The following is a 23,055-nucleotide window of genomic DNA, read 5'->3' on the forward strand; positions in this document are numbered from 1 at the left end:
GGTGTGAGATAATGGTGGAAGGTACATAAAACTGGATCAGACAGGGTTTATTGATATTGGCACAATGAATGAGGATTCTAGGTTAAAGAAAGTATCAAAAGTTTGTTTGATTGGTTGGCTGAAGCATTTGTCATAAAACAGCCTACTAAAAAGGAGCTGGAGATGCCTGGTATTACTTAGCTTGGTATTGATGAAGGAATCTAATGGCTCGGAAAAACTGCAAAGCTAACGTGGGTGTGCTGTGCAAAACTGAATCCTCCATAATGGGAAGGCCCAGAAAACACGCCCTTCGCTAATACTTGAAGACAGAAACTGGTGAGAGGAAGCCCGGCACATTTGAAGTGCTTTCTCGTTACCCTTTTTCTTGTTGTGGACCTTAGGGCTGGAGATGCTGCTGCTTAATTGGATGTGTTAAATACAGTGGGTTCAGTTGGACTCCAAAATAGCTGGGGCCAGGTGGCATCACTTGACTAGTGAAAGGCAAGGCAAGGGTTACCACTGCAGGCACAGGCAAGTGGCTTTTGTGATGGTTAAAGGCTTTGGTTAGCCTTTGGTTGGCTAATCGCTCATGATGTTTTCAGGAATGAAATAGATAAGAAGCTTCCTAACATTTTTGTTTGATCTGTGTAAGTAGACAAATTCATAAATTTTTTTAAAGGCTACATTGGATTGTAGCAATAAGAATCTAGCCTGTGAATCAATTTCCAGACTTGAGCCAGTTTGCAGACCCAGAGCTCCTGAATGAAGGGGTCCCTCTGAGGGACCTTACTAAAATACCTAAGATTTTTACTGTTAGTCTTTCTTCCATTCTTCCCCAGAGGGATCTACAGCCTTTAACTGTCCACTAGGGAGAAGGATATCCAGGCAGGATACAGAAAACCCACAGCTGTTTTCACGTAGCCTACTAGTTGTCACTTTGATGTTGAATAAATGGGCTTGAACTAACATGAGTTGCCCTCAAATCCGTCCTCAAGAACCTGGGGACCATGTACCTGTAATTTCTTGGAGTGGCCCCAGACAACATTGCTCATTCTAATTTGCATCTGGGTTATCCTAAGTCTTATGTTACAATTACTGGAAACTGGGCATGGTGGCACATACTTATTATACCAACACTCACAGACAGAAGCAGGAGGATCAAAGGGTTACCCTCAGCTAATTGGTGAGCTCAAGGGCAGCCTGGGCTACATGAGACTCTTGTCTAAACACTAAAGTTGCTAGGAACTCAGAGAATCATCTCTGTCAACACACAACTTCTCAGTGTTCTTCACACCTTTGCTCTGTGACTTTGAGACTTTTTCTCCTTTACAAAAGGAGGAGCCTGTTGTTAACTTGGGAGTACAGTGATGATCCTATAGGAACTCTCACTTATTGAAAGCCTAGTGTGAGTAAGCACTGAATAGGATCTTTACAGGTGGCAGCTTACTAAATCTTCCAACTATACTATAATACACATATTGATGCTCTAACTTCAGTTAATACATTCTGATATATATATATAAAACATCTGATATATATATATATATATATATATATATATATATATATATATATCAGAAAGAATAATTAAGCACCCACCCTGAATCCCATAGAAACTCAGTGGTAACCTTGTATCTTTCAAGTACATAATACAAGTCAATTGCCTGAAAGTCATCTGGTGCACACAGTAAATATTATTACATTTAACATTTGCTATTGTTGCTGCTATAACTATCAAACTATACAGCTGGTATCTGTTAGTCAAAAAGATTTTAAAATATTATTTTTAAGATGACTTTCAGTGGATATGAAAATGTATTAATTCCTAGTTGTTCTGGTATCTTAATTTTTCCCCAAAGTATATTTGCGCAGGGAATGCTCTGTGAGTTAAAAAAAAAAACAAAAAAACAAAAAAAAAAAAACTATGGTCAATTAAGCTAGGAAACTGTGATGCATTTTATTCCTCTCCTGGAGAGTCCCAAGAAGCATTAGCACATTAAAGACTCTGAAATATCTTGCAGTAAAGAAAACTATTAATCTGCTTTAGCCCAAACTTTTCAAAATCCTTGACAAAGGAATTCTTTCTTCTCATAATATTTATGATCATCCCTTGAAATCACCATTCCACAGAGAACACTTGGGATAAATGAATCTATTGAAATTCCTCTTCCAAGTTGAGCATGTAATGTTTTGACAGTTCTTTTTCTGCCAACTCGACTCCCTGCCGTGGATGTACTGTGAAGAGTCAGAGCCCACAATAAAGTTTCTCTGACAGTTAATCATGAAACCAGAGTTTTTCTTAGGCTTTTCTCATGACAGCCCAATGTTCTTTCTGTTTTTCTCCATCTATAGCCACAGGTCAAATCTCTACATTTTCTTAAGATTCATATTCATGGTATTTTTCAGCTCTGGTTACAGACTGTATAAGTGCAACACCTCACATTTTGTAATCTGAGCTAGGACTGATGTAGCTCAGGGGTAGAGTGCTTGTCCAGAATGTGTAGGGTCCTGGGTTCCATCTCCAGCCCTGCCATTTAATTTCTCACCCTCTTCCTTTTCTCTACAATTAAACTATGAATCTGCATGTGTCTGAAACTGTACACTGCACTTCTGTGTACCCCGGAAGGAGCATGCTCACAGTGCAGTCCACACTCACTCCTTCATTTAACATCCTGTATCAAGCATCTCCCACAAGTCAGTAACTGTCCTAAGTGTCCCCATTAGTTGTGCTTCTTATTGTTGTGACAAAGTACCTGAAAAAAATAGTAAATTAAGAAAGACAAGGTTTATCTTTGGCTCACAATTTGAAGACGCATCCCACCATGGCAGGACGGTGTGGCAAGAACTTGAGGCAGCTGATCACACAGCCCTTGTAGTCAAGAAGCAGAGGGAGTTGATGCCATGGGGGTCAGCCCGCTTTACCTTTCTGTTTCAATCCAGGACTCCAAGCCATGGGATGGTTCTAACCAGACTGAGTCTTCTAGAAAGTCTCCCATAGGCACACCCAGAGGTTTGTCTCCTAAAGGATTCTAGATCCTATTAACTTGACAACCAATATTAACTGTCACAGTGCTGGAATGTTGAAACATAAAAGACAGGCAAGTTCATTAACAGTCTCATAGAAGCTGTATTCAGAGAAATCGGTAACTACATGTTCAGGTAGATTCACACTCTAACGTCAGATAAGGCCATGCGATATTCAGTTAGTGGGCATGAAAACGGAAAACATGAATGAGAGGCAGCAGCTTTAGCTTGAGAAAGGCAGTCCTGTTGATCCATCAGTTAGCCAAAGTCTGAATTTAAAAAAAAAAGTCAACCATGGTATACATTTGCAGAAAACATGGTCAGAGGAGGCTGTTGGAAGACTAGCAGGAAGGTCAGAGTGGAAGGGTGTGCAGAAGGGAGTCAAGTAAGTTTTTACTGTATTAAGGTTGGGGTGTCTCTGAGTGATGCAGGAATACATATGGCTTCTACCTTATCCTGGACCCCATGGTTACATATACACAAATCACTGGCACTAACACATACATGTTTCGAGCCATGAGAGCAAATGAAAGCATCTAGGGAAGAACATAATGCAGGCACTAGACCCATCAGAACTGTGAACTAAACAAACTTTCTGTTCTTTTTTTTTGTTGTTCTTCTTTTTAATTATTAAGAAATTTTCTATTCATTTTACAATTTTCTTTTCTTTAGAAAGTTATCTTGTCTCCATATTTCCCCAAAAGAAAAATACACAATGGCCCAATATGCTTGTACTCAGTTCTCAGCAGGAGCCAGGCATTGCTTCAGATGGTGGCATATGTGTATTAACTCCTGACCCTGCAAATAATAATTGCCCCCAGTTTACACTTGAGAAAGTAGAGGCACGGAGAGTTTGACTGATGATTTGAAGAGTGTTATGTTGACGGTACAGGTGACAAAAAGATTCACACTCGGACTCTAAAGCATCAACGACCAGAATAAACTGGTAGGGGGGTTCACAGCTGTGGGCTCTTTCTCAACTCATGACATGTGTTACGATTCATCTCTTCTCCATTACCTCTTCTCTTTCAAGGATATAAATTTATATCAAAAGGCTGAATGAAAACTATTGTTCAGCCTTTTCTCTAATTGAGTCAATCGAGTGAGATGATAAAATCAATGTGATATTACCATCAATTCTTTCAAATTTCCCTTTCAGAATTTGCATAAGCCTCTACCACATGCAGATTGGAATAAATGTTAGTCTCCTGGGGTGGCACACACCCATAACCCCAGCACTCTCAGGAGTAGCACTAATGTTTAAGGCTAGCCTGGTCTACATAGTGAGTTCCAGGCCAGCCATGGCTACACAGTCCGACCCTGTCTCAGCAAACAGAACAGAACAGAACAAAAGGCTTTTTAACAGTCCATATTCAGATTGAAAATAAATGTATCTGTTGTTTTAATGACTCTATAGCATTCAATTATTGGAATGTTTCGTGGCTTACTTAACCACCAACCCCACACACATGCAAATTGTGTGTTTATGTATTTATACAAGAAATCTATGTTCCTGGAAGAAAAAAAAAGGAAAAACAAGCTAGGCAGAATAAAATTATTACATTCCTTCATTTAATATTTATTTGGTATCTTTTATGTCATTGCAGATTGTGCCTTCAAAAATTATATAAAAGTATGATGAAATGAAAGAAAAAACTTTAAGATACCAAACCAAAGCTCGGGGTTCAGTCCTCAGTATCAAATAAATGGGAGGCAGGAAGGAATGGAGGAAGGAAGAAAAATAAGTGAAATAAATAAATGAATCACACACAGAGAGACATAGTAAAGAAGACATTACAAGGGACAATGAGAGAGAGAGAGAGAGAGAGAGAAACAAAGATCAGAGAGACAGAAACCAGGTAAGACTTCAGAAGCCAGCATACCAAGTGTATCAGTGTTGAGTATTCCTATATGGTGAGATTGAGATAGGTTTTATTTTCTTCTGTCTACTTTCCCCATCATTTTCTATAATGAATATATATTACTTTGATGTCAAGAAAAAAGTTCAAAATAAACTATTCTCACAAATTTTGCTGAGAGCCCATACATAACTGCAATCGCCTTTGGCGCTACAGTGTAATCCATTATGGTAGTAAGGCCGAGTAGTAATATGACATTTTTATTGCATTAGTGACTCAATAATAACACTCTAACGATCTCACTGTGCCCTGGTTTGTTTTCTGCTGCTGTGATAAAGACCATGACCAAAAGCAGTTTGGGGAGGAGAGGTCTTATTTCATCTTACAGCTTACATACAGTCCATCATGAAAGAAAAGCACAGGGGGAACTCAAGACAGGAACCCGGAGGCAGGAACTGAAGCGGAGGAACACTGCTTATTGGCTTGCTTCCCCATGACTTGCTCATTTTGTTTTCTTATGCAGTCCAGGACCAGCTGCCCATGGGCAGTGCTGCCCCCAGTGAGCTGGACTCTCCCATGTCAATCAGTAATCAAGAAAATTCCCCACAGGCTTGCCCATGGGCAATAGGATGGAGGCATTCTTCTCAGTTGAGGTTTCTATTCCCAGATAAGGATCTTGGGTCAAGTTGACAAAAACAGAGTACCAGGATGCATCGTCAGGAACGTTGACCTGGATCTCTCTCCCCCATCCCTCTCTGTGGTAGGGCACTACACAGTTACTCACGTTAATGGAAACAAATGATGGGCAAGCAACACAGTGGGCACTCTCTTGTGACTCATTATACATATCAAAACAGGAAACTGAGAAAAGATCTAGGAGACTGACCGTTTTTAGGTTAAAAAACAAATTCCTGAAGGGCCAGGCATGGTGGTGCACAATTTTAATTGAAGCATTCAGGCAGATCTCTGTGAGTTCAAGGCCAACCTGGTCTAAAACAAACAAACAAACAAACATATATATATATATATATACATATATATATACATATACATATATATCTATGTATATGTATATATGTATGTATGTATGTATGTTTAGGTGTTTTTCTCTGTCCCTTTGTTTCATCTATATTTGTTTGTTTGTTTTGAGACGAGGTTTCTCTGTGTAGCTGTGGCTGTCTTGATACTGGATCTATAGATCAGGCTGGCTTCAAACTCACAGAGATCCATCTGCTCTGCCTCCCAAGTACTGGAATTAAAGGTGTGCATCACCACCGCCCAGCTCTCCATTCATTTTTTTTAAGATGCCTCTTTTCTTTTTAGTTGTGTAAAATTTCAAACATTTAAAAAATACATACAGTTGAGTACTCTAAAATATGTGTAAGAAATTATAATTTTATCAGCCAGGTTCAGTAATTATTAAAAGCATTAAGTACTTTCTTTTTAATTCCTTGTCTTCTCCCAGAAGAAATTATAACATTCATGAAAAGGAAAATTATCTATAGGAAAAAAAAGAAATGAACTTAAACAACTTTTACACTGAGCAAAGGAGTCCTCCACAGTTCCTAGGACTACTAATGCCATTAGTCCTTCCCAGGCTTGTTTACTGCCTGTTCTCTGCGGCCCCCCCCCCCCCCCCCCCCCCCCCGCCCCCGTGCCCCCAGACAAGGTCTTACTATATTGCCCAGACTGGACTCCACCTCACAATCCTCCTGCATCTGCCTCACAAGTGCTGGGATTACAGACCTTAGGCACCACACTTGGCTCTCCAGAACCACTTCAAAGCATCATGACAGTTGGAAAATGTGAGAATTGAACTGGGTGGGGGGAGCCAGGAAGCCTGAGGCCATTGTAGGGAAACTGTGGCCAGGAGGGAAGTTCCATGTGAGTGGGGTAGGGGACTGGGGAGGCCACTTGGACATGATATAGCAGGGACAGAGGAGCATGATCACACGGACACTTGGCTAGACCTACCCAGACTGTTGTCACTGCTCGTGGGCCAGGAAGTGATTCTATCCCTCAGCTTCTTTTTTCTGGACTTGTCTGACGTCAGGGAAAGGTCTACTTCCTCCTTCCTGATTTCTCGAAGAAGCTGCTGGTGGCACCTTGTGAAGTCCTGAAAGGAAATCTTCCCGTTTTCGTGGGTGCCCAGTTGGTTCATGATCTCGGCCACCGACTCCTCCATATTCAGCTGTCGGCAGACCATCAGCAAGTCATTCCTGCGGGAGGCAGGTGAACAAAAGCAAACACGTCAGGAGGGCTAGAGAGCAGTCAATGGAAAAAAAACACATATATATCATGTCTCTTAAGTGCATTTGCTGCAGATTTTAAACGTTCTCATCGCTTCCAGAAAAGTGGTAGTGTAAAAAAAATCATCTGGCTGAGCGCGTGGGCTCATGCCATTAATCTCAACACTGACGAAATAGAAGCAGGCGGATCTCTGTGAATTCGAGGCCAGCCTGGTCTACGAATCGGGTTCCAGGTCAGTTGGAGCTACATAGTAAGACCCTGTCTCAACCAAAACAAAACAAAAATCTGTTCCATTTGCATTTTCTAGACAAAAACTTCTATCATCAGAAGGGTGACAGAACTTGTCCTCTTGTTCTTTTTCTCCCCATCCTGCTGATCTTTCTCTTTTAATTTCTTTTGATATTGAAGAACTTAAACATTCTTTGTTTACCCCTGTAGAGCATAGCATTGTGACTCTCTAAGACAGTGTTCGGAATATAGGAAAGACACTGTTTCTGCCATTGGTGGGTTGGTCCATACCTATTCCTGCTGTCAAAGAGCAACAGACGTTTTAACAATCTTGCTTTCCAGCTTCCTGGGTACCACAGCTCATCTTGGTAATTTCCATCAAGTGTCACTTAATCTTGATGAAGTAATTTTCATTTACCTCTGGCTTTTTCTGATTTTGAGGATTTCCCACTTCCCATCACTAATTACTCATCCCTAAGATGGAGAGCAGGCATCGAAATACCAGGCATCTTTCATGACTGGATGTCATGAGAAAGTGTCAAGTGGGTAGACCTAAGACAAGAAGGGGTGATGGGGGTTACTGAAAAAGTATGACTAGTCTATAGAGTCTTAAACTTTTTAAAAAAGGAAGAAAAATAACTTTTAAAGGGAAAACAGAAACAACACTATGCCCACCAAGAACACCTATCTGGCAGATGTCTGTTTGGTTCTTGACATTGGAGACTTGTTCTTTCTACCAGTATCTTTTGGGAAACATTTTATTAATATGGCCTCAACTATAAGTCACAGTAAAGTCAAAAGATTACAGAATTTAAGAGCTGAAAGCTATTAGAAACCAGTGCATGGTAATAAACAAAGCCAATGAATGCCTTGTCTCAATACACCCCTAAAGCACAATTGTCTTGAAGACCAGATCAGTCTGGTGCTTGCTGATTGATGCTTGCTACCTCCCCTCTCCCAAGCCATCCTTTCAAGTTCCGTCTCCAGGCCAAAGCCACCATGACTTCTCCAAGCTCCCTAAGTACATAGACTTACGTACATTCTTAACATCTTTTCAACTCACTCTACCTCACTCTTAGTTTCCCCTTGTCCCTATCCCCTTCCCCAAGTTCCTAGTGTCTCAACACCATCCAATTTCAGTTGACGCTCTCCCTGAGATACTGAAGGAGTTAAAGACATGCCATCTCCAAATAGCCCAAAGGAGCAGATTGACTTTTTCAAATTGAAATCCCCCAAGGAACTGCAGCTTCAGAAAAGGCCACTGGCCTGTGTTTTCCTGCATGAAGCAAATCACATACATTCTTTTGGCAGGGATACCTTTTCTGTACCAAAGCTGGAAAAGAGCCTGCACCACAAGAGACTAGTAACATGGGCTGCAACAAATGAATAAATACTTTTTAAAAGTAACCCGTGCTTTCCACTATGACCTAGACTCCACCCCACCTCTGCCTGGTACATCTCATTAACACTCTAGAGTTTACTACGGTAGCCAGGATATCCACACATCCTGTTATCCATTCTCAAGTTTATTTTTTTTTTTTCTGAAAGGCACAAATACTGCATGCTATGGTCATTTCTTTGGACTTTACTCTCCTGTAAAGATCCCCAAGTAAATGTGAAAGTAAAAGTTTTGTGTTTTTCTCTCGTTTAGCAGCTCTCATATTAAACCAGTTTTCTAGAAAACCAGTTAAAGAACTGGAATAAGAATGGGGTTGGGGCTGGAGAGCCGGCTCAGTGGTTAAGAGCATGACCTGCTCTGCAGAGGACCTGAGTTCCATTCCCAGTGCCCACATTAGGCAGCTCACGACAACCTGTAACTGCAGCTCCAGGAGTATATGATGCCTCTGCTCTCCACAGGTACCTGCACTCATCGTGCACACACACACACACACACACACACACACACACACACACACACACACAAATTCAAAATAATAGAAATAACCATTCTTTCTCTCCTCTATAATACTTCAATATTTAATATTAATAATTATTGTGTTTTCTCATGACAGTCCCTAAAATCTTGCCAATTTATGCCAGGCTTATGTAGATAGCATTTTAGCTCATTGCCTTCCTTCCACATAGCATCTCATTTTCATCTTAATATTTTTTATACACAGCTATACATTTTACTTTATCTTGTTTGTATGTATATGCATATTACTATATATAGTATATATGCCATGGTGCTTATATAATATGTAATTGTAAGGTAGACAGGTTGATAAATATGTATATAGAAGTAGGTACAGTAGATTAAATTATTACTCTGAACTTTCTATTTGTCAGTAGTATAAAGGGTATACCTATATACCCTGGCTTAAACCTCACTCCAAGGACACTTGTGGTGGGCGTGTCCTTCCCCTTAACTCAAGCCTGATACTTAGCCTGTGTGTCTGCTGCACTGTTGGTGAGTTTGCCTTTGTACAGCAGGGCTTGCCTCTTGTGCGTCCTCCATGGCACTGAGAACGCACCACAGTATCTAGTAACCCTTAGCCTGGCCCCCCAATAAGCCACCCCAGCTGACTTTCACTCAGGGCAGAGCCACTCCAACAGATCCCAAGACATATGCTTGAGAATAAAATCTTACTGTTCACAATGACTAAATGTAATAGTTTTTCTGAGATTTTGTGTTCTGTATTGAAATAATGTTTAAAAAAATGTTTTCGCCGGGCGGTGGTGGCGCACGCCTTTAATCCCAGCACTCGGGAGGCAGAGCCAGGCGGATCTCTGTGAGTTCGAGGCCAGCCTGGGCTACCAAGTGAGTTCCAGGAAAGGCGCAAAGCTACACAGAGAAACCCTGTCTCGAAAAACCAAAAAAAAAAAAAATGTTTTCATATGTCTGTTTTATTTTTGTTCTTCTCTTTATACTACCTGCCTGATATATGTCTGGATTTGCCCAAGATTTGGGGATGGTCAGGTCTATACAAATATAGAATAAAAACAGAAAGGGATATTCCTTTGAGTGCAGAGAACATATTTTATTTTCTAGAATAAGGATCTCCTCCTTAGGTTTTTAAGGCAATAATCTAAAAACTTAACCCCAGTGATCCATGAGGAGGGCTTCTAGATTTCAGAGGTTCAGAGGAAGATTCTAAAATTGACATTCTCAGGGTGGTCAGGGTGCAGTATATCAAGTCAGATTTTGACAATGGGGATAATAATAGTATCTACTTCATAGCATTGTTCTGAGGTAAATGAGAAAGCACACACAAAGCACTTAACTTGGTTTCCGGCACATGTTAAACCCCCAGTAAATAGTAGCCATTGTTGTGATCCTTTCACAATTATTAATTGTAGATCTTCTCGAGGATCCTTTTTCATGATTAAGGCATTTATAATGAAGCAGGAACTGCTTAAGGGAAAAGAAAGCCTATTCAGTTGAACTGACTTTCTCACTAAAAGGAACCATCTGTCCACAGAGGCCCTCATCCTCCGCTGCCTGTGGCCCACTTAGTACACTAGGCACCTTCGGGGAAGCCCAGCTCTGTTCAGGCTTGAGGAGCCCTGTTTCAAAAAAAGCAGTTCAGAAAGCAGATCTGTGTTCTAGAAATGCCACCTCACAGCAGAATATATAAGACTGAATTGTTGTGTGGGCCAATGAGGGGCTGGTACCAAATTTCAAACTCAAAGCATGTTTCTTCTGTTCACTCAAGTCAGAATATAATCTTTAGATAGAAGTGCCTGTATTTAAAAATTAAATTCAAATGAAACTCTTTCAGTGTAGATTTACAGAATTGACAAGGATTATGAATATCTCTGCAAGGGAACTACCATCCCTATTTAAAGGTATGAAGGCTGAAAGAGTCACAAGGATGATATGTGACCAAGTCAGCCAGAGCCCAAGTCCCTGGCCTTCTACTTTACCATTCAGAGCTGTGGATGGACAGCTCGATCATCAACTATCATTCATTAGCAATATTTGATATTAAACTAAAAAATCTACACCCACCCATAGAAGTATAACTCTTTATCTATCTATCTATCTATCTATCTATCTATCTATCTATCTATCTATCTATCTACTATCTACTTATTTTGGGTTTTTTGAGACAGGGTGTTTCTATGTAGCTTTGCGCCTTTCCTGGAACTCACTCTGTAGCCCAGGCTGGCCTCGAACTCATAGAGATCTGCCTGACTCTGCCTCCCGAGGACTGGGATTAAAGGCGTGTGCCACCACCGCCTGGCTAACTCTTCTATTTAAATGTGCATGGAAATATGGTTCTATTTTGTCATCAGAATGATGAATAAAAAATGTTATAAGCAAGAAAGAATTGCACAAGCTTTCTTTAAATGGATAGCAGGATCACAGGCACTGAGCTGGGCTTTTAAAAATTGTTCCCAGTGGATTGTGACTACCTGTTCCCAAACCTCTCTGCAACGTTTCCCTTTTGTCTCCCCTAATAAGTGCAGGTTATTTCCCTGCCCTAAACTGGGCTAGCCTGGAAATGTCCTTTGGTTAATGGAATGAAGTAGGAACGGCATTCTAGGATTCTGAACACATGGGCTCTTTCAGTTGTTTTTTTGAAACAGGGTGTTATGTAGCCCAGATTGGCCTCAGACTCTTTAAGTAGCCGAGACTGGCTTTGAACCCCTCATCCTCTTGCCATCATTCCCCAAGTTCTAGGAGCTCGGGTATGTACCACTATGTCCAGCTTTGACCACATGGACTTGGGTTCTGCCTCCCTCCTACTTCTGTGCAGCACTGGTGGTCCACTCCATCTGCCTTCTGGTAACGTTCAGCACCTGCACCATTCAGTCAGTGCTTATGTACAGTTTTGTGACAATGTTGGATTGTTATATTAAACATTTTTCTCTTAAGAAACTGCTTTAACGTATTCAAGACTTGAATTCCCAGCCCGATCTCAAGCTCCTCGAAGCCAATGTTGGCCCTAAATGAATATCTTCTGAAATGTGTGGAACAGCCAAGGAACACAGGGCACACCTCCAACATGTTTAATTTTATGAACTGAAGCATAAATACTCAGAAATTAAAAATGATCACCCTTCTGAAGACAGTCTCACTTTAATTTTTTCAGATATTCTGCTTCTGTTGTTCCAATTGACTTAGATGTTCAGTGACTATGAATGACTGACTGATGGGCCCCACTTCAAAATAGCCGCAGTACACGAGGCATCTGCTTAAAAAGAAAAGCAAAAAAGTTTTACACACCATGCATGCAGGGTCTAAGGAGGGACACATGGTGAGAAGTACATAGGTCAGTGATTTATCCATTGATCGAACACCATAGACAGTATGGAAACAAATCAAGACAGCTCCACGGAGAGCATCATTATCTATAGGGTTCATTGTCAACTGAACGGTCATTATAGTCAACATGACTGCATTTCAACCACACACACACACACACACACACACACACACACACACACACACACACACGCACCCACTCAAGGTAAAAATGTACACAAGCAAAAATAAAAATCTAGAGTTATGTACAATCTCTCTACTCAGCAATAACCACAGAGAACATTTTGGCACGTGTCATAAAATTTTGGTGAAGTGGTTTTCTACTAAGCCACCACTGTGACAAGTGCTGTAAGAAAACGTGCTTGTACTCACATTTCCACATAAGCACCTTGTCTTCAGACAGTGCTACCACGTCATGAGAAAGGAATGGTCTCAGGTTTATAGCAGAGGAACTGGCCAGGTCCTAGCGTCTTTAGTTCTGTGGAGAACACCAGTCACCAAGCAATAGAACTGAAGTATGACTGAAGATTGATGTTGCTAACTCCAAACCACATGGTTTCACAAAGCACAGCAATTACTTTTCTGTGTATGAGTCCTTTTTCTCTGGGCTATTTTTCTTCATTTAATTTACAGAGAAACGGAGAAGGAAGTAAAAATTCAATGAAGTCGTTTATCATCCGGGGAAATTTATAGCCTAACATCAGGAAAATATAACGGGGAAGATGAGCTTTGGTCTCGCAGGCTCAGGGGAAGGAAGAACACAATTCTTTCCCACAATGACAGCAAACCCAGAACCAGCTGGAACACAGGCTATGCCAAGGCAGTCAGTATTTGAGTAACAGGTCACATGCTACTGTTCAAATTTCTCAAGTAACTGCGATCCTTAGACCTAGTCAGGAGGCCAGAATAGGTGTTCATAGAATAAATACAAAAATACTCCAAGAGCTCACTGTGATTTGAGTGACAGAAAAATGTAACTGAGATCCCTCTAATTTTCTCAAAATGTGAAAAATAAAAATAGTTTTTGGACTGTGGTTGGTGAATAGCATTGGAAAAATAGGATTCTGGACTGTGATTGGTGAATTCTGCAGAAAGATGCTGTGCGGAACAAATGCATTTGTCCTTCATCACTGCTTCTCAGCAAAATGAAGCCAGGTGCACATGAAAGAAGGAACCCATAGTGAAGACAACACGTAGTCAGAAGAAGTTATTAGAAATAAGAGATTTCGACAGGTTTTAGAAAGCTTTAAACGACACCAGAGCATGTTGATAGACCATGAAGGTTCTGAAAGCCCACATGTAGACTATGTAGCCAGGAGCTTCTGAGGAGGGACAGAAACAACCATGCTCTGGGGTATGCAATCAAACTGCTACGATCGAAAATGAGGACTGAAGTGGGGCTTCAAACAGCAGAGCTATCCTCCCATTCACAATCTGGAGTAAAGAGATATTGTTCTAAATCTTGGATTTAGGGACATAAGCATTAGAAAAAAGGAAGAAAGAGAATGAGAATCTTAGGTTTAAAAAATTACCTACAAATCTGGTGTGGTCGTGCATGCCTTTAACCCCAGCACTCAGGAGGAATCTCTATGAGTTTGAGCTCAACTTGGTCTATAGCAAGTTCTAGGCCAGCCTGAACTATATAGTGAAACCCTGTCTCATATATATATATATGAGTATATATATGTATATATATTTCTAAGGTGTAGCAGTGGGCATGGACAGGAAAATGGGGCAGGGGGCTTATAATTTTCACAAACTCTTCTGTATCATATTTTGTTTTTTAAAAATCATTCATATGAATAGTTTTGGCAAAAGTAATAACTTCACCTTTAAAAACAAACCAAACATGTGTATAGAAAAATCTTCAATATGACAGAAAAATATTATTTAGATATATAAAGAATTCCTATAGTAAAAGAAGGGGAAAACAGTAGAAAGATGGTCAAGTAATGTGAACAGCCACCTATAAGAAAAGTTAAGTGGTCAATAAACATGTGAACAGGCCGGGCGGTGGTGGCGCACGCCTTTAATCCCAGCACTCGGGAGGCAGAGGCAGGTGGATCTCTGTGAGTTCCAGGCCAGCCTGGTCTCCAAAGCGAGTACCAGGAAAGGCGCAAAGCTACACAGAGAAACCCTGTCTCGAAAAACCAAAAAAAAAAATAAAAAAAAAAAAATAAACATGTGAACACGTTATCAATCTCACAGATGTAAGGGAAGTACAAACTAAACCAATTTAAAAAATCAGGCATTATTTCAATATGCATATCACTCCCCAGGTGGTAGCCTCACAATTGCATGTGTTGGCAAGGAGCACAGGCTGGCACCTGGCACTGGCAGAAAAAAAAGCTGTCACCACCTCTTTGGAGAGGAGTTTGGCAAAGTCTTTGCACACTGTCTCTGATGGTTAATAGTGACTATCAAATTGAGGGAAATTTAGATTCACCATGGAAACAAATCTCTGGCCACTTCTATGAGGGATTAACTAGATTATATGAATAGAGAGAGGAAGACCAAGTCACATTTAGGGTGGTTTTAATCCAGGGACTGGAGTCCTGGACTGAATTTAGGGAGGAGAAAAATAGGTAAGCATAAGACTCCATCTCTCTCTGCTCCCTTACTCCAGATGCAGCATGAGCAGCTGCCTCCAGTTCCCACCACCATGCTTCCCTACCATAATGTACTGGACCACCACACCCTAAACCAAGTAAACCTGTCTTCTCTTAAGTTGCTTCTAGTCATGTGCCTTAGTCACAGCAACAAGAGTGATGAACATACTCGTGAATCAAAAATCAACGTCCCATTACATGTGTGTCCTCAGCGGAGAGACCAGCACAATAAGAAAGAACTGGGAGCAGCTGTATCCTAACACAAACAATCACACTGAGAAAATAGTTAATGCGTTTTAGGTGTTCCTTGTGTGTCAGGGCCTGAGCTAGGAATATGTGTGTGTGTGTGTGTGTGTGTGTGTGTGCGCGCGCGCATGTGTGCGCATGTATGTGTGCGTGTGTGTGTGTGTATGTATAGGTATGTATATATAATTATACACATATACATATGAACACACACACACACACACACAAACACAAATCTCGTTCTGACTTTTGCCCTTTGAGATTGGTACTGTAGTTATCTGTATTTTTCTAAGCAAAAAGCTGAGAAACAGAAGTGGTAAGCACAGATGCCTATCACAGTGTGTGTGTGTGTGTGTGTGTGTGTGTGTGTGTGTGTGTGTGTGTGTGTGTGTAAATTGAGGCAACATCTGGCATAAACTAGAGCTTTTGAAGGATATACATCTATAATGGATCATCACAAATTTCCCAAATTGTAGTGAGTCAACATCAAATTGAAGGATTACAGGAGCACTATCATCACAGGTTCTATCACAGAATGCTACACATTAGATGTGGGTTTACAGAGACAAATAATAAAATAATGTCACTAAAAACAAATAACTTCCATAAAAGGTGACGAAGAGGAAGGAAGAGGATTAAGTGAGGGCACAAAAGGGGTTTAATATGCATTGGTAATTTTTTGAGACAGTGCCTCATGTATCCCAGGCTAGTCTGGAGCTCCCTATTCAGCTAAGAATGACCTTGAAATCCTCCTGATCCTCCTGCCTCCAATTCAAAGTGCTAATGTTGCAGGTGTGCACCACCATTTCTGGTCCGTGTTTGTAATGTTATGTTGAAATTACAGGCAACCTAATTTCTACTAGGTGACTGCATGTCCAAGCCATGTACTTAAGTTAAATTCAGCATCTTTCATGAATGCATTTATCCTATTCCCTTCCGAAGTTTATCCCTCCTATCTACATGAACTGTACCATCTCATCACCTTGGCTAGAAATCTAGACGCTTCCTTCTGAGTAATTCCCACACTCAATCAGCCAGCAAAAAACTGGTCATTCCATTTCTGAAATTACTCTTCCTGCTCTATCTTGATTGTCATTCTTTTTTTCCCTATTTTTTAAATTAATTTATTAATTTTTCTAGTATCAGCTTGATACAGTACAAATTCTTATCCTAATAGTGAAATATTTCATTGAGGCTTGCCCAGTCATTGAGTAAAACCAAAACTTATTATAAGCCGCAGTCATCCTAGCCCCCCCCCCCATATAGCCTCCCTGGTTCTGTGGGTTGCAGTCTGATTGTTCTTTGCTTTATATCTAGAATCCACTTATGAGTGAGTACATACCATGTTTGTCCTTCTGGGTTTGGGAAAATATCAGGATGATATTTTCTAGTTCCATCCATTTGCCTGCACATTTCATGCTGTCATTGTTTTTCTCTGCTGAGTAGTACTCCATTGTGTATATGTACCACATTTTCTTAATCCATTCTTCAGTTGATGGGCATCTAGGTTGTTTCTAGGTTCTGGCTATTACAAATAGTGCTGCTATGAACATAGTTGAGCATGTATCTTTGTGGTATGATTGAACATTCCTTGGGTATATGCCCAAGAGTGGTATGGCTGGGTCTTGAGGTAGATCGATTCCCAATTTTCTGAGAAACCGCCATACTGATTTCCACAGTGGTTGTACAAGTTTGCATTCCCACCAACAGTTGGAGGAGTGTTCCCTTTGCTCTGCATCCTCTCTAACATTGACTGTCATTAGTGTTTTTGATCATAGCCATTCTGACAGGTGTAAGGTGGTATCTCAGAGTCGTTTTAATTTGCATTTCTCTGATGATTAAGGTTGTTAAGCATTTCTTTAAATGTCTTTCAGCCATTTGTGATTCTCCTTTTAAGAATTCTCTCTTTAGCTCTTTAACCCATTTTTTAATTGGATTGTTCAGTATTTTGAAGTCTAGTTTCTTGAGTTCTTTATATACTTTGGAGATCAGTCCTCTGTCAGATGTGGAGTTGGTGAAGGTCTTTTCCCATTCTTTTTTTAAAAATATGACTTTTATTATTTATTTTATGTTATGACTGTTTTGCCTGCATGTCTGTCTGTATACTACATTTGTGTCTGGTGCCTGTGGAGTCCAGAAAAGGGAGTCAAATCCCCTGGAACTGGAGTTACAGACAGTTGTAACCTGCCATGTGTGTGCTGGGAATCGAACCCAGGTCCAGGAAGAGCAGCCAGTGTCCTTAACTTCTTTATGGTCATTCTTAACACTGGCATTGCTTTAGACCTAGATGACTATGGAGCTTTCATACTAGGGCATCCTCTTCCCAGCTGGCAGCCAATAAATTCTGATCTATTCTGCTGCTAAAAATATTGCATTTGCTTCCCTGTCATGCAAAGACTTTCAGCATAACATCAACATGCCTTGCTTCATAGCTGTGGCCCCTCAAAGAATGACTGGGCTTCCCTCACTAGCCTCTTTTTCCTGATAACGTGGGTGACCTTCACTCCAGCCTCACTGAGTTCCTCCTAGATTATGTAATAGACACCATTGTTTTAGATGTGTTGGCTTTGCACATTAGTCCTTCAGGGCATCCTCTTCTCTCCCTTTTTCCAAACTCTAGCCCTTGTTTCACAGCTCACGTGGACATTTACTTCAGCAATCCTCCTTGTGTGCTCACATAATTCCCAGTCTAATTTGGTGTGCTTTTGTTATTTTATGAAAGCACTTGGATCCAGTTTGCTCACTTACTCCACTCTACAACATTTATTGACTGTTCTTCTCTCTCTTCTAACAGATCTGAGGCCAGCAATGAAGATACTAGCCAAGTCCAGATCATTATCAGTTTTCATAAACCTAATTATTGCAGTAGAGCATATTGATCTAAGCATTCCTTGATCTATGTGTTATCTATGTCAAGACTTCTTAAGGGATCCTAAGAACCATTCTGTTACAGCAGCTCTAAGGAATGGGCACTCCAAGGCAACTCAAGAATCTTAGTGACTGAAAGCAAGCAAGCTGAACATTAGTTGTGCTAATTTGTGTTCTCACAAAGCAAAAGGAAACTGGTATTTTGAGAAAATCACCAACTGAAAAGGAAACTAAAAGAATTCCTGTGGAATTTAAGTTCTATGAAGATAGAGAACTCTGAGTTCTTGCTATTGCATTCTCACTACCAAGAATGGTACCTGGCCTATAATAGGTGACCAGTAAACAAATGGCTTTTCATGAATCAGAAGCTATTGATACTAAATATTCCAGTTAATCTGAAATTTGACACATGAAGACACATTGAAAAGCATAGGTTTTAGTTAATTCACAGAGAGCTTTAAACATATAAATACTATATTATTTTTTGAGACAGACTCTTATAATACAGCCCAGGCTGGTCTCAAACATTTGATTCTCTTGACTCAAGCTCCCTCAGGCTAGGATTGCTGGTGTGTGTCATTAGACACTAATGCTGTCCTCTGAACATAAGTGAACTGGCCATTGCAGGTATAAAGTCAGAAGTTGTGGTTACTTGCACAAGATCAAGCTAGTCAACATTCCAGCATGGATAGGGAGGGGCTCATGAGGCCCCACCCTTCATTGAGGAGATGTTGGCATTTAATGTTACTGGGGAAGGGAGATAATATTTCTTTGGGAGTATGGCCATTGGGAGGTTTCCCATACTTCAGTAGATGGCCCCGCCCTCACGAGCATATGGACAGCAGTAATTGGACACAGTGGGTTATAAAGCTGGAAGGGGATCATATTAGGGAGTGGTTGAAGGGGAGTTGGAAATGGGGGATGATGAAAATACGTTGTGTACCTGTATGAAATTCTCAAAGAATAAATAAAAATATTGTTTTTAAAAAGGGAAAATAAAAGACACTGCTATGGCTAAACACAACCGTGTCCCATTTAAAAGGTCAGTCTTTATTTTAAAAGGTCAGTTGTAATCTGAAAATACATAATATGAGAACACGAATAGCCATAAAAGACAGGCAAAGCTAATTGTTAATGTTGCCTAAACAAAGAAATTACACACTGCATAAAAGGCACTCTATGGAATTAAGTGAACACCTGGGCCTCCCTGGGACAGTCTGCAAGTGGTTACAGGTCTGCTAAGCAACATGGGAGCCTGTCTCATGGTGGCCTGTGCATTCATTTTTTTCCCTGTCTACATCTGTTCCCCATGAAATAACAGAAGCAATGACATGACCCACCAAATTCTTATATTTGAAAAGTGCTTTTTAACTATGCCCACAGACGTGAAAAAAAAATACAGAAAAATCAGGAAGACAAGAAATTAAAATTGAAAGAAAGAATACATTAAGCCAACTTATTTATAGTATAATGGGTTTTTCTTTTTGAAACTTAAAACTTAATGGAATATTGAGACATTGGCTAAATTCTTATTACCAACCTCCTTAGAATGGTCTAATTGGACACATATTTTAGCCCATGTGAATCCATCAAACCTACTGTTCAATAGGGCCAGCACTAGCAACAGGTGACAATTTAAGTTTACATTTAAATTAATTAAGCCCAAACACATGAAAAACATTGTTCCTCAGATGTGCTAGCTCAACCTTTTAAATGCTCTGGTACAATACTGCACTTCACAGGACAACAGAGATTACACTTTCTTTTTCAGATAGCATTTTGCTATGTAGCCTAGGCTGGCCTCAAAGTCCAGATCCTCTTATATGAGCCTCTCAAGTGCACTGAGAGGACATAGAACCACCCCCACACCCCCATTCCACACACACACACACACACACACACACACACACACACACACACACACCCTGCAGCCTACCCTGCCACCATGGTGATAGGGATCAAACTCAGAGCTTTGAAACTCAGGTCTCGAAAAGTAATTTACCTCTGAGTTACATGTCTTGGCCTTACTATGGAACATTTTAATATCATAGAAAGTTCAATTGACTAGAACTGGGAAAATTAGAGTACATTATTTTTGGATAGCTTTAGCCAATAATAGCAGTCCAGCAAGGTAACTGTTTACAAAACAGTGATTATCAATCTTCCTAATGCTGCCACCCTTTAATACAGTTCATGTTGTGGTGACCCCCAACATAAAATTATTTTCGTTGCTACTTCATAACTGTAATTTTGCTATTGTTATGAACTGTAATATAAACATTTTTGGAGATAGAAGTTTGTCAAAAGGGTTGTGACCCATAGGTTGAGAACCATCAGTCTAAAAAACCAAAATCAGATATTATTCTAGATAAAGAAAGTAAGCATTGCACAGGCCAGGAGCAAAGTTCAGTCAGCAGAATGCTAGCAACGCAAGCATGAGAAACTGAGTTTGAAGTGGAGTGTGTTTGTAATGCCAGCATCAGGGAGGAGGGGACAGGGGTCCTTGGGGCTGGCTAACCAGCCAGTCTAGCTTACCTGAGAGCTCGGAGTCAATGAGAGAAGACCTGTTCTCTCTCAAACAAGCGACTGTCTCCCATGCAAGGACACCTGAAGCTGCCCCCTGGCTTCCATATGTACCTGAACACACACACACACACACACACACACACACACACACACACACACACACCACAACGCATTGCAAAACTGGAGCTGCTCTTCTTCTAGAATACAGGGAAAAAAAGTCATTTTTTTTTTTTTTGTGCAGCTGATTTTCTAATTTTTGGTTTACTCCTGTTTGTAGGACATGATAAAACAGTCACTTTTATTTTTCATTTAAGGAAATCTTATCAGATTAAATCATGTCCAAATCTCCATTTGTTTATGAGACACCTCAGGCTGGAAGATTTATCTGACTTGTCGGCATGTGGGGGAATACAGACGTCTCCTACAGGAAGCGCCAGCTTTATCTCCATAGATTAGAGTTGTTGCAGCACAAATACCCCCTGATGTCTAGCCTGAACTTTCTCAAAGTTCATGAAAGTAATGAATTGCTGAGATTAACCGTGGACATGATGGTTCCCCTTTCAAGGTGAAAGGTCAAGGATGAGTAAAAGCAATATCCAAGAAGACAGCCTCTAAGCTCACAAACTTTTAAAAACACATTTACTCTATTACTTGGGCCTGTTTCCGAGTACCCTGACTCTTCATTCTCGGAGCATCTCTTTCTTCATTTGGCATTTCCTGTTGATATTCCAATGGAAGAAAGTATTTTAATGTGTTTCCCCTTTGGACTATTTCTTTACATCAGTGAAGTGATATTCTATGTTAAGCAAGACTTGGCTTATCTTTAGGGATAATCTGTGAAAACATCTCAGAAGCAATCACTACCATTCCTGGTGTGTGGGGTGGAGGGTTGCACTCACTTGGGACACCTGCATTTCAAAGGCGTTTTAGAAATATGACTTCACCTGTTTCTCACCATGATTTAGGTATTCTTTGCATTTCCCTGTGTCAATGAGTGCTTATGAAGGAATCTGTGCCAGTTCCTGGAACTCTCCTTGAGACTCAGCAAGTATTTCCCTGGGTTGATGCATGCAGGAGTAGACAAAGTGCATCAATTTGGTGACATTAGCAACAGATGGAGACCTTCCAGTGAGCACTCAGTGTATACTAACTCAGTAAATTCATGAGCAGTAGGAGTCAGTATAACAAAAGGCCAAGTCGTTCCAAGTATTTGGCAATTGTACCAACATTTGAAAATTTGTTTCTAAGAACTGTTAAAATAACACTCCCAACCTTGTCATCCCTTTAGGTCATTCTAGTTCTTACTTTCCTGGGAAAATGACACGCAACACATCATTATTAAGAAAAAGATAATTACATCCTCATTTTTTTTTTTCATCCAGGCAGGAAGTTATTTTTATTTTTTATTTCAAGAACTTATTTATATTACAATATGTAATTAAATTGCAGAATATTGCGACCTGCTATGAATCATAAACTTGAAATTATATTTACCTTTTTTTTGCAGATAGAAAATAGCTAAATAAGACAAAGGCCGGCCGGGTGGCTCAGTGGGTAAAAATGCTGCCCGTGAAAGCCTGATGACCTGAGTTTGGTTGGTCCCTGCAACCCACGGGAGGAGGAGAGACCCCACTCTTGAAAGCTGTCCACGGTGTGCTACATACTTGCCGTGGAGCGCATGCTGCCCCTCCCCCTTATACCAGTAATGATAAATAAAAACGTAAAGTATCTAAGAACAAGAAAATAAAAGGAGCCTTTTATCAAATGCTCTTTATCCAATAGATGAGGCAAAGACATTATTTTCATGCTCAGTCCCAAATCCACAATGGCTCCCTGGCTCCCTGTTCTTTCTTGGTTTCCTCAGTGCTGGGGATGGAGTCCAGGGTCCCACGCAAGTTCGAGATAAGCACTCCACCACAGAGTTACAGGCTCAGTATCCTGGCTTTTTAAGACGGAAGTTGGTTCACTCACAAAGCGTTGAGGCTCTCAGATTCACTCTTATTTTTTTTTAATCACCCTCTTCTTTATTGGGAACTGAGTGACTGACCTTCCCTCCATCGGCTCTACCCTGAATGGAATAGACATTCCTCGTGATTATGTTGGTCCCTATGGTCACATCATGGCCTGGACAGAAACACACTTCTCCCTGTGCCTGACTCTGTGACACTCGTCAATGTCCCCAGACTTTCCTGTTTTTTCCCTAATATTTCCCATTGCATGTCACCCACAAACTCTTAAAAACTTTTAAAAGAAC

The 23,055-nt window shown here is 40.5% G+C and overlaps 1 protein-coding gene across 1 annotated transcript in view; it reads right to left on the reverse strand.

Annotated features, from left to right (window-relative positions):
* The window catches only part of Mcc (MCC regulator of WNT signaling pathway), a 373,270-nt gene that overhangs the window by 313,623 nt on the left and 36,592 nt on the right, over window positions 1–23,055 (reverse strand). Inside the window, exon 2 of the mRNA XM_052742119.1 lies at window positions 6,837–7,081. Within this exon, the coding sequence (XP_052598079.1) occupies window positions 6,837–7,081 (245 nt within the window). The remainder of the gene's footprint in view (window positions 1–6,836; window positions 7,082–23,055) is intronic.

The sequence above is a fragment of the Peromyscus californicus genome, unplaced genomic scaffold (genome assembly GCF_007827085.1).
Source record: "Peromyscus californicus insignis strain IS unplaced genomic scaffold, ASM782708v3 Scaffold_17__1_contigs__length_78620276, whole genome shotgun sequence".
NCBI classification, from domain to species: domain Eukaryota; kingdom Metazoa; phylum Chordata; class Mammalia; order Rodentia; family Cricetidae; genus Peromyscus; species Peromyscus californicus.